Source organism: Bos mutus, chromosome 2 (assembly GCF_027580195.1).
Source record: "Bos mutus isolate GX-2022 chromosome 2, NWIPB_WYAK_1.1, whole genome shotgun sequence".
Taxonomy (NCBI): domain Eukaryota; kingdom Metazoa; phylum Chordata; class Mammalia; order Artiodactyla; family Bovidae; genus Bos; species Bos mutus.
The window spans coordinates 44,465,636-44,478,658 of record NC_091618.1 but is presented as its reverse complement, the minus strand read 5'-3'; the positions used below and the strand labels follow the sequence as shown (position 1 = coordinate 44,478,658).

Sequence of the window (13,023 nt, the reverse complement as noted above, 5' to 3'; positions counted from 1 at the left end):
ACAGTTATTTTTCATAAATATGTAATTTATAGATACTCCTAATCCCTGTTTCTAGTATACAAGATAGTATAAATTATGCTCAACTCTTGATAATTTGGGAGAGTACTGCTGTAAATTTTTAAAAATTTATTTTTAATTGGAAGATAATTGCTTTTACAGTGTTGTGTTGGTTTCTGCCATACATCAACATGAATCAACCCTGAGTTTTGAGAATATTGCTATAAAATTTTAAACAAAAATATGTGGTCATATAAATTTGGGAAATGCTACACACTGACCTCCCTTGTCAAAGTACATATTAGCATATTTGAGACTCTAAGAAGTATTGCTAGAAAGACCCCTTTTTTAAAGTTAAATAGTAATTCACAAGCATGCATGGCTACAGAACCATTACTACACATTATTTACTACAGTATCTTTAGTCTGTCTCAGTAGCAGTTTCCTTCTTTTCTGAGTCATTCTCTGCTGATTCTCGAAGAATTCAAGAACATTAACTAAGTATTCCTAATAATTATTTAATTATTGCTGTTGTTTCTTATTTTAGTAACTTTGAGTTTCAGAGAGGAATCAATAATAATTAATTATGTAGCATATGTTAGTTGGTCATTGAAAAAATGGATAGTTGATTGTCATTTTAAAGTGGTATACTTCATGAGTGGCTTCCTGGATTTATTTTCAAGAGACATGGCAATCCATTTAAGCTTCGCTTCTACTTATAGGTAACAATTTAATTTTCTTTCTCCATTATTCTTATCTCTGTTTTTAACAGCTATTTTTAAATGCTAACAGTAAGGTGGCAGACAAGAACGAGAAAGACCTTGCCAACAAATTACTGACAGAAATGAATGAGGACCAGGTATCTACAAAGCCTGCATCTTGTATCAGCTGAAGACCAAAATCAGTCAATGGGAGCACCTGTTCCTGTACTTTTCTTCTTATGTTTTAAAGTACACAAACCTTATCTATTTCTAATCTTGAGTAATTATTTTTGAAAATTATTTTAGAAATTAAAAATTGCTTCTATCTAAAAGATAAATATATTGAGATCTTGCTGAGGGATATGAACAGTCAACAGTATCCCATGCATGTATGTGTATTTTCTTTTCATTTTGAGACATAAAGTACAGGAATGGGATCCCAGTTTCAATGCTGTCCACCTGGTGATGACTCCGTATTTTGGGGGCTTCATTTTCTAAGCATTGTGGTGTATTGGGATCTAGGGCTTTGTTCGTGAATATGTTTGATCAATTTTAATATCTTGATTCTTTGCCTCTTGTTGATAAATAATGATTATAATTCAATGGACAACCCAAATCTTGGAGGAAGGGAAGAAGATGCCCAACTCTTTGAGTCATAATTTAGCATATTTTTCTTTTCTAAAAATTCAGCTCTATGTAGGTATCAGACAGAAATATAAAATTCATCTCGGTTTTAATTATGCATTATGTAATGTAGTTTGGAAAAATCTACCTATAAAAATTGCTTTCTTGTCTTTCCTAGAATGTCTGAGAGAGCTTACATACCCGATGTCTTTTATTAACATTATCTTAATGACCAGATGTATACACAGATCTACGGTATAAAAAGAGCCATGATAATCTATTATTTTTTCTTCTGGATGTGAAATATCAATTACAATCTGCTCTTCTGTATTTCTCTAACAGTTATAGTTATCTTTTTTAGAGGTTTACAATTAGTATTCCTGATTAAGGCACTGTGTGCCTAGTTCTCTTCTATAGAGTCTAGAAAAAATCTTAGTTGTATGAAATTCTTTGTGCTAGTAGTTTTCACACTTAGTTGTATGCAGAATGTTTAATGACTATGATATTTATTATACCTGTTACATGTTTTTTTTGTATAATAGTGTTTAATAAACAAACAACATCCACAAAAGTCAAAATACCAGCTTTAAATAGCTTGCCTGAAAGTGCTAGAGGTTAGCTTACAGTGACAAAGATCTAATCCTTGCCCTTTTATTCACATCATTTTTAGTGGGAGGAAAAGAGGGGAATTCTATTTGTGGGATAATGAGTTTCCAGTCATAGTAATATGTTACCCAAAAGTAGATTTTGTGGACTGGTAATTTTTACAACTTTCTAGTCCTCAAACTTGGAGAAGGCAATGGCACCCCACTCCAGTACTCTTGCCTGGAAAATCCCATGGGCGGAGGAGCCTGGTAGGCTGCAGTCCATGGGGTCGCTAAGAGTCGGACACGACTGAGCGACTTCACTTTCACTTTTCACTTTCATGCATTGGAGAAGGAAATGGCAACCTACTCCAGTGTTCTTGCCTGGAGAATCCCAGGAACGGGGGAGCCTGGTAGGCTGCCATCTATGGGGATCGCACAGAGTTGGACACGACTGAAGTGACTTAGCAGCAGCAGCAGCAGTCCTCAAACTATGCTTTGGTGGTCAACTAAGTCCAATGATTAACATTCATATTCAGTTTTTTTTTATATCATTGATATTCTATTTTGGTTTTGTTTTCATTTTGCTCTGAATGCACTACCCTGAAATTTAATACATCTCTTCTTATAGAGGCTTCCCTGATAGCTTAGTTGGTAAAGAATCCATCTGCAATGCAGGAGACCATGGTTCGATTACTGGGTCGGGAAGATCCCCTGGAGAAAGGATAGTCTACCCACTCCAGTATTCTTGGGCTTCCCTTGTGGCTCAGCTTGTAAAGAATCCGCCTGCAGTGCTGGAGGCCTGGATTCGATCCCTGGGTTGGGAACATCCCCTGGAGAAGGGAAAGGCTATCCACTCCAGTATTCTGGCCTGGAGAATTCCATGGACTGCATAGTCCATGGGGTTGCAAAGAGTCAGATGTGATTGAGTGACTTTCACTTTCTTCTTTTTGATGAAGCTTAAACAGACAAAATGGAGATGGTATTTATTTATTTTTCCTTACAGCTTTTGGCATTAAAGATTGCCATCTAAAAACATGACAGTGCTTATAGACACACACTTCATTTTCTGTTCTGCCTCAAATTCTGTTTTTTATGTACAAATAGATGTACATTGTTGTTTGCAAATGTGATTGATAGATTGGTATAGGCGTATACCAATTCATTTATAAGACTGTTTTATACACCTTATTATATATGCTAATGAAATTTTAACCTAGGAAGTTTCAAGGAAAATTAAGACATATCATGATAGCCTTCCCTCCCTTCCTTTTGAGATTGTCCATTACTTTTAAACAGCATGTATGAAGCTTGGTGTTTTTTTTCCCTTCCCAAAGCATTTTAATGTAATGAGTGAATGTAGCCTTATTCTCTTTGACACATGGCTTATTTTCTGTCAAGTATGTAACTCGTCTTACAGGTTTTGCTGTTTCAGAAATCCATTTCATTGGAAGAGGAATGTATTGCATGTTAAATAATTATTTTTTTTCAGGTTTTCAGAGAAAAGGTTTCCTAACAATATAAATCTTGAATACATTTGTTAATTTCTTTCTTTTTTTCCTTTTCTGGTAGGTGTTTCAGGGACAGTTGGACTGTTTGGCTGTATCAGCTATTCAGGCTTTGACAGCAGTAATGAACAAATCTCCAGCTGCTAAGGTAAAACATAAGTCCTCAAGCTCTAAAAGGTTGTCTTAGATATACCAGTTTTCACTATGTAATTCCCAAAGTAATATATGAAGTATATAATACATATATTTTCACATATAAAATGAAATAGTTCACACAATATCTCATTTTTGCATAAGAATCACTTTGCTGATAATTTAAAAGGCAGATACCTATGGGCAGTGCTTTTATTCACTGAGGACTGACTGCAAGCTCTGGAGCTTTACAGCATCAGTCAGTGATTGGGAAGAGAGCAGTGGGGTTAAAATGTTGAAAGCATAATTTTAATTGATTATTTGATTAATGCCTTTACAGACTTAAAATTTATATTCTAATTTTTGTTTATTAATAAAGTAATCACCCTTTGACTATTTGGTCAGTTTATGACTGCCTACAGTTTGAACACTTTTCATATGTGAATAGACCTATCAATTTGGGACTTGATTTTCCAGATGGCCTTGGAAATTCTGCTTCTTTGTTTGTAGTCACTGATCCTCAGAATTTTCTTTCCTTTTTCATTCACTACCACTGACTCTGCCCTGCAGCCCACTTACACTGATTTTGTGCTAGTAGTTTTCCCACTGAGTACTTTTAAGGATTAGTGGCATCTTCTATGTAAAATGGTAAGCAGAGTGCCAGGCACATGGTAAGTGCTTAATAAGTATAAATGTCTGTTTTTATTTTCACCATTTTACTTTCTTTTCTGCCACCTCTTATATATTTCATTCTTCTTAGAATCAGAAATGAATGATCCCTTGTTCCCTAAGCCATGCTTTGAGTCATATTTCTTACATTCCATTGGTTTTTGTTTGAAGACTAACTTTGTCCTGTAAGTGTTACTATAAATAACTCATGGTTAAATTACTACTGAATAGGTTTTGGCAACTATTAAGGCTGGCATGGGAATCTAATCTCCATTTATAATAGTTACTTAAGGGAAGAATTATTTTTAAGTTCTAAGTAATTGGTTTATGAGTATAATGGATTGCCTATACTGTATTATAAAATTTAAATCTGAAATGATGTCAAAGTCTTTTTTAAATATAATTTTTAAAACTATGTTATGCATTTCATGGTTTAAAATTGAAAGATTATTTTTTAAAATGCCTTTGGCAAAGAGATTTTCCTCCTGTCTTTGGCCCACAGTCAATGAATTCTCCTTTCTAGAGACTACTAACCAGTCATGCTTGTTTTGTTGAAATCTTTTGATTTTATGAAAAGTGTATATATTTTTGCCTAACTTACTGAACCAATTTATTATTGATAGGTTTTTTGGTTGTCTTTACATTTTACTTTATGACTTTGGGTGCCCACTAATTCAAAAATGCATGTGATTTAGAGCTTATTAAATTGAACTTCGTGCTCCAGATATTTCAGACCATTTAGATACAAAGAACAGAGAGAAAACCATACCCAGTGTTTTTCTGGCCACTACTCAAAATTGCCAGGAATCTTTAAAATAGTTCTTTGAGGCTGCTGACTCCTGTTATCCCTAAAATCTCCTCATTTTTTTCTCCATTTTTATTTTGACTTCAAGTAGTACTGTACTAATAACAAAGCACGTGAGGAAAATAAAGGGATCTGCAAGTAATAGAACAGTTTTATAACAATTTTTTCAATTCCAATTGTTTTACATATTTTATAACATTGTATTCCAGAAGGTATATGGAATCTTGATATTTAAGATGAAGACATCTGACTTAAGAAAACAGAAATACTGAACTCATGATCTTTTTAATATTATTAACTTAAATGAATATTATTCAACATCTTTAATATTTTAACAAATTCATTCTTAGAAAATCTGCTTTGATGTATTAATTTCTTCTCCCTTAGGAAGTATTTAAAGAACGAATTGGTTATACACATATGTTTGAAGTATTAAAATCACTGGGTCAGCCACCACTGGAGCTACTTAAAGAACTTATGAATATGGTGAGATTTTTTTTAGCTTTATTAAAAGAAGTTCCATTTTCTTTGTATCAAAGATGGTGTCTAATTTTTTGTTTCTTATGTTGCTTTACAGGCTGTAGAGGGTGACCACACTTCAGTGGGTATTTTGGGCATTAGTAATGTCCAGCCTCTCTTGCTTCTTATCCAGTGGCTTCCAGAGCTAGAATCCCATGACCTGCAAATCTTCATCTCAGATTGGCTGAAAAAAATTTGTTGTATTAACAGGCAGAGTCGAACTACTTGTGTCAACGCAAACATGGGAATTAGAATCATCGAAGCCCTTAATTCCCATTCTTGCCTCCATCGAACTTGTGCTGAGAACTTGATCGCTCTCCATGGTTCCTTGGGGAGTCAGTCAGTGAGCTCAGAAGAAATCCGCCAACTACTAAGATTGCTAAGAGTGGATGAATCTGAATCTGTTCACCCCTATACCACTCCTGTAACTCGAGCAATCCTGACAATGGCCCGAAAACAAAGTCTAGAGAGTGCTCTTCAGTATTTTAATTTGTCACATAGTATGGCAGGAATTTCTGTGCCTTCCATACAGAAATGGCCAGGGTCTGCCTTTTCTTTCAATGCTTGGTTTTGCTTAGATCAGGATCAGTTGACTCTTGGCAACGCTAACAAAGGAGGAAAAAGAAAACAATTATACAGGTACTGGTAAAAGTTATGGAATATAAATGGATCCTGTCCTAACAATATCTGCTGTGATTCTTCAATAGGAAAATGCTTTTCAAAGCTTCTACTTTTTATATGTACAACAATTTATCTGAAGCCTCTCCTTAGGATGTACACAGTTTAATTTTAAGCTTATTTCATAGTAATAATTGTACATTCAAACATTTTGCTAGTTCTGAAGCTAATTTGGACACAAAGTTCCTTCTTAAAATTATTGTAAAAGTGGAGGAAAAAGTAATAGTAAACTTGAAAGTGATTGGTGATTTCTCTGTTCAATTGAGGATGCTACTATACCTTTATATGAAGGACCTGAAAAACTATGTGCTTTCAAACTTGTTATTTCAGTAACTAATAATTTTTACTATGCCTTGTGATTTTTTTTTGGAAAGTTATACTTTTCTAAGAATTTGTCCATTTCTTCCAAGTTGTCCATTTTATTGACATGTAATTGCTCATAGGAGTTTCTTACAATCTTTTGTATTTCTGTGTTGTCTGTTGTAATATCTCCATTTTCATTTCTAATTTTATTGATTTGATTCTTCTCCCTTCCCTTGTGATTTTTTAAAGACCTTTATTCATGCTTTCTGAATCTTATTTGGAAGAATTTTGAAGATTTTAAAATTTATAGTTTTGTTAGCAATTGCTAATGGCATTCTGTGTCTAAGGCTACTTTTTATAATTAACTAAACCTGTGCCTAAGAAAGATTTAAAAATCATCTCTGAGGCAAGGTGGAATTGATGAGGTACGACAATAGAATGTCAGCTACAGTGTTTTGATAAAGGTATTCATGAGGAAGTTATGGTGTGTACCCCAGTGATGATAAAACTGGACAGCTGATTTCAAAAGTTCTGATAATACGTATTTTTGTTAGCTTTTTTACAGGAAGTGGTATGGGTTTTGAAGCTTTTATTACCCATTCAGGTATGTTGGTTGTGGCAGTGTGCACGAAAAGAGAATATGCGACAGTTATGCTTCCTGACCACAGTTTCTGTGATTCCCTCTGGGTAAGACTTTAGGGCATCACATTTAACTTCTTGGTTCTTTCCTTTAAAAAACACATTTTATGCATGTACATCAGGTGTTGTCATCTAGTTTTTGAGAGTTCATCTTAAATTTTACTTATACAGGAGTTAATACCATTTTTTATAATAATTATAATTTCAGCAGTAATAATTTTTCTGCTAAAAAATTACATTGAAATGTTACAATTTCTTTCAAGTTTTCTATAATCAAATTTGATTTTGAATTTCAATTTTAAATGAGAACAGAGGTTGTTAAAAATAATGCATTTCCATTGCTTTTCTTAAAAAATAAAAGGCTTCTCATTAGAAAAAATTATTCTAAAGAATACACACAGACTTGGAAAATGCAGAAAAGGTACTATGTTATAGTTGTGTATAGATTTTTTAGAATATTGAGAAGTGCTTTTATAGTACTTCAAGCAAAATTGTTATTTACTGTAACAACATCATTTTAATCAAAATTTAGTTATGCTTAAACTTACTCTTCTACTGTTCACACAAACTAGTTATGTAGTAATACTCTGAAAACATTTGTCATCCCAAGGACTTAATGCAATTTTTACTTTTTAAGTATATGTTTTACTTTACCAGCACAACATAACCATTGTTCACATGCCTGGAAAAAGGCCCTTTGGTCAGAGCCTTGTGTATATCTATGACAATGGACAGCAGAAGGTCTCTGCCCCGCTGAGATTTCCTGCCATGAATGAAGTAAGCACATCTAACCTACTCTTTATGCAACCAGTTGATTGTGAACTCTTGAACATTTTTCCAACTTAATATGTAAGGTTCTATTTATTCTAAATATGTGCCTCTAAGTTTTTGTATTTTCTATATACTAAGATACAATAAGTAATAATTCTATTTGCCTGTCATCAGTAGATGAAGTCAGACTAACGTATAATAAAGAAAAACAAGGACGAAACACATGTAATTAATGCTTAGAAGAAAAAAAGGCTCATGACAGGATAACCAAAGAAATTGACTAGACCAGGCTGAAGGATTGTTTAATAAAGCTCTCCAAGTATATGAAATAATTAGATGGTTATGATGGACTCTTTGCCATCAATGAATTTAAAACAGTGAAGAAACTTTAGATTTTTATATTGTAGTTAGGTAGAATTTATTTACTGAGAAGATTCTTATAGAACATTATAAAAGTTCTTTGAGAATTTTTGGATATTTTTGAAAGGGCCTTTTCTGAAGATAGTGGAATGGATTAGGTTATTTCCCAAGTCCTTCTAGGATTCCAGTAATTTCTTGTTGTTGTTTATGTCAGTGATCACTTCAGGATAACCTGTAATTAGCAGTATTAAACTGATGTGTAATTCTTTGTTTATAAATTTTAAGGGAGAAAGGTGGTTTTCTCTATTTTAGAATACAGCAAAAAATATTTTAAAAATACATTCATTAATATTCAAAATTTACAAAAGGATGTAAAGTGAGTTTTAAAAGTAATGCATCCAAATTCCACAGGCCAAATGTAACATCTGTAATGTTGTCTTATGTATACACACGCACACACATCATGATCCAGTAAAAATAAACCTTTGTTTTTTAGTGTGGTGCTAAATTTTATGTAGTTTCATTTTAAATATGAGGATGAAGTTTTACTTAAAATGTGTAATTTATTAAGTTTGTTTGCTTCTTAATATTTTAGCCTTTTATTTCTTGCTGCATTGGTTCGGCTGGGCAAAGAACCACCACTCCTCCACCATCCCAAATCCCAGATCCACCTTTTTCTTCTCCTATTACTCCTCATCGGACATCATTTGGTGGAATTTTGTCTTCAGCCTCCTGGGGAGGGACAACTGAAAAATCAAAATTGATTACCAAATTGATATCGGCTGGAACCCAAGACAGTGAATGGGGATGCCCCACATCTCTGGAGGGTCAGCTGGGGTCTGTTATCATCTTCTATGAAGCACTGCAGCCTCCTCAGGTGAAGGCATTATATTTAGCAGGTGAGCATGTGCCATCATACTGCCTAATTAAATTGAAATAGTTTTTTTCTATTGCCTATATTTATTCTGGAGAATATATTTGATCTGAAGAGTGTACAGTTGGCCCTTGAACAACTCTAGGATTAGGGGTGCCGACCTTTCATGCAGTTAGAAATCCAGCTATAACTTAGAATTGATCCTCTGTATATGTGGTTCCTTTGTGTGTGTGGTTTTGTATTGTAGATACAGAATTGTAGTACTGTAGTATTTACTACTGAAAACAATCGCGTTCAAACCCATATTATTTAAGGGTCAATTGTCCTTGTTTTGATTAAAGCTGAAAGGGAAAGAGAAGCCTATCGCACACCATACATTCATTCCCTTTGGCTTTATTGTGATTTTGACAATATAACGTAATGTTAAGGTATGCAATGTGCTGATTTGATACACATACATTGCAAAATGATTACCATAATAAAGTTAGTTAACATCTTCATCTCCTTCCATAATTACCATTTTTTAAGTGTGTTAATAACATTTAAGATTTACTCTCTTAACAACTTTCAAGTATATTGTACATCATAATTAATTACAGTGCACTTATTAGCAGCAGCAGCAGCAGTGGTAAAGAACCGCCTGCCAATGCAGGAGACTTAAGATATGCAGGTTTTATACCTGGGTCGGGAAGATCCCTTCTTGGAGGAGGACATGGCAACCCACTCAACTATTCTTGCCTTGAAAATCCCATGGACAGAGGAGTCTGGCAGTCTGCAGTCTATAGAGTCGCAAAGAGTAGGACATGACTGAAGCGACTTAGCATGCACGTACCTTTTTTGGTAGGCATAAATAAAGCAGACATTGGGAAATATTTCAGAGATCATCAGTAATACTGTTTGTATTATTCTGTTAGGTCTGCCATAACAAAATACCACAGACTGGATGTTTAAACACTGTTTTCTCACATTTCTAGAAGCTAGAATTCTAAGATCAGGTTTCGTCTGGCTTGGTTTCCTGAGAAGCCTCTATTCCTGGCTTGTAGGTGTCTGCCTTCTTGCTGTATCCTCACAGGGAGTATTTCCTCTTTTTATAACGGGCTCTATTAAATTAGGGTCTGACTCTTAGGGCGTCATTTGGCCTTAGTTACCCCTTAAAGTCCCTATCTTCAAATGCGGTCACATTGTGAAATTTTGGGCAGGAGGCGCATAATACAATCTATGGTACTGCCAGTACTTTTGACAGATTTTAGTACATTGATGAAACAAAATATAAGTCTGTCTGTATAAGAAATCACATAATTGATTCTAAAATCATGAGTCTTATTCAAGACTTGTCATTTTTTATAATTTATATCATAATAATCTGAAGAATTCATGAAGGCATTAGAATAAGGAGTCCTTTGATAAAATTACAAGCTGTTTTCGTTTTGGCCATTTTTTTCTTTTGGCTCTGATTTTAAAGATAAGTGCTGGTTGTTATTGGATCATAACTGTTTTCAAAATTATGTCTGTATTTTAGTAGAATGTTTAGGAGTTAAGCCTACAACTAGTTATGTGTATTAAATCAACAAATTAGCTTAGTATTTGTCAAAATATCTTTTTAGATTACATGGGGTTTTGAGATGAATGTCTCTGTCCACACTTAAACAGTTTGTATTAGAACCTTGTCATTATTTTAAAACTCATCAAAACATTTGAAGTTGATCTTTAATTTAAATAAATTCCAAGTTAATAATAAATCATTTAGTGTAGTCCTAACAGCTATATAGCTTAGATTTTGCTCTTAGTTTTTCTTACATCAAATTTTATTCCTATGAATAATAATTGTTTTATAGTATTCATTAAATAGTAATGTTTTATAGTAATCATTAAAAATGAGTATTTTTAATGGCTACATGATATTTCACTGAATTCACTATGTATGATTTAGATTGTTTATAATTTTCATATTGATAAAAGCATCAAATATTAAATATGATGAACTATTTTACCAATTTTTTTTCATGCTTTGGTGGATTTGCTTATGATAAGTTCCCAGGATAAATATTTAAAGTGGGTGAATATTTTTATGGCTCTTAATTCCATTTTACCTAATCAGTTTCCGTAAGGAATATACCAATTGACAATGTCTACCAGTAACAAAATCTACCAGACTCACCACTGCTGCATTAAGATGGAATGATTAATATTGTTTTCTCTATTTTTTGTGTAAAATGTAACCTTATTGTTTTTAATTTATTTTTTAATTGGAGAAAAATTGCTTTAGAATGTTGTATTGGTTTTGGAACCTTGTTTTAACTTTTTTTTTTTATTTTGTTAGTAAAGTCAATAATCTTTTTTTATTTGTAATTCTTATTCCACTCATTTGTTATTCCATTTCTATAATAACTATTCACATTATTGATTGGTTGTTTTGCCATTTTATCTTACAGTTTTGAATGTTTTACTTTCAATAAATATATAAGCTTTGTTATATTTTATATTAGTTTTTGATGCTATATAAAATTTCTTTTCTGTAGTAGACATTGATCAACCCTTTCCTGCAACTTTACTTGTATTGGATAAATTGGAGGTGATATAAAAATAAAGTACATTTTGGCTAGTGTGTTTTAACTGTATTATATAAGAAGTTTGAAACGGCTAATTAAAAATTTCTTTCTGATTACACACAACTGAGGAGGCCATATATATTCAATGATACGTGTGTGTTTGTGTGTGTGTATAATTTTTAGGTCCAAACTGTTTAAGCCCTTGGAAATTTCAAGAGTCTGACATGGCTGACCTGCCTGGTAACGTCCTTCTTCACTACACTGCAAAGGTCAGAGTAAATGTGTGGACTGTTCATGTAGCTATAACTATGTTGTGAACTAAAATTCCATTTTTATTCCTTTTGTCATTTCAATGGGTAATTGAGAAGAAGGGGCTTGAATTATCATTAAAAATTATAAATTTTTAAAAGAAAATAGGGAGCAGTAAAAATTATGTTGCAGCTCTCAACTAGGGTTCAGATGTTATGTCATTCCAGTATTATAAATGGGAATGCTTGTAGTGGGAATTTGTACTAATGAATCAACTTAAATGTGAAGTTCCCTGCTTTATAAACCTTAATGGAAATTAACAGATAACTTTAGCAGTTTCGAAAGTTGCAGAAAAACCTAATTTGAATATAACTAAAATTGTTGGTAATATAAGGGAAAATAGTGTCTTATGTCAGTGGTTTAACTTTCCTGTCATTATAATTTTTTGTACTAATGGGACTAAGATGTTGAATTTTTAAAAAAAGTAAAATATCTGTTTTGCACATACTGGTTTAGAATAGAAAGAATTTTAACTTATATGATTAGTGAATGATAAGTTCTGGCTCAAACTTATCTGTCAGATGACAAGCAGAAATGACCTGCATTTTATGAGTGAGTGTGTTAGAATCTAGTCCTTGATTCTTTTAAAAGACAGAGAATAGTAACACTAAACTTAATATTGTAGGCATCTTATCATTGAGTATACTATATACCTTTTAAAATTATGATGAAATATTCCATATATAAAGTTATGTTTTGTCTTAATTGTGCTTAGCTGTTTGCCATTCTTTTTCTTTTATTTTTAGGCCTGCAAAAATGCGATCTGTCTTGATTTATCTACTAATTGTTTCCATGGAAGGTTAACAGGAAACAAAGTAGTAAACTGGGACATTAAGGTAAGTTAATGGTGAACATTGGGCAGCATATTATCTAAGTGGACTGATCCTTTAAAAACATTTGTCTTTTGAGCAGCCCCAGATTGATCTGAGTAAATCCAGTTTAAAATATCTGCAGGTGAACAGTTTGAAGGATAGACAAATAAGTAGTTGAATGACTATTTA

General features: G+C 33.0%; 1 protein-coding gene across 6 annotated transcripts in view; it reads left to right on the top strand.

Moving 5' to 3' along the window:
- NBEAL1 (neurobeachin like 1) overlaps positions 1–13,023 on the top strand; it is a 163,230-nt gene that overhangs the window by 58,318 nt on the left and 91,889 nt on the right. For 5 of the 6 annotated variants that reach the window (XM_070387937.1, XM_070387932.1, XM_070387955.1 and 2 more), the window contains 9 exons: positions 770–856; positions 3,479–3,562; positions 5,408–5,506; positions 5,598–6,178; positions 7,075–7,207; positions 7,817–7,936; positions 8,886–9,189; positions 11,897–11,982; positions 12,769–12,858. In XM_070387937.1, coding sequence (XP_070244038.1) covers positions 770–856; positions 3,479–3,562; positions 5,408–5,506; positions 5,598–6,178; positions 7,075–7,207; positions 7,817–7,936; positions 8,886–9,189; positions 11,897–11,982; positions 12,769–12,858 — 1,584 coding nt within the window. The remainder of the gene's footprint in view (positions 1–769; positions 857–3,478; positions 3,563–5,407; positions 5,507–5,597; positions 6,179–7,074; positions 7,208–7,816; positions 7,937–8,885; positions 9,190–11,896; positions 11,983–12,768; positions 12,859–13,023) is intronic. The other variant, XM_070387958.1, reaches the window with a different exon arrangement.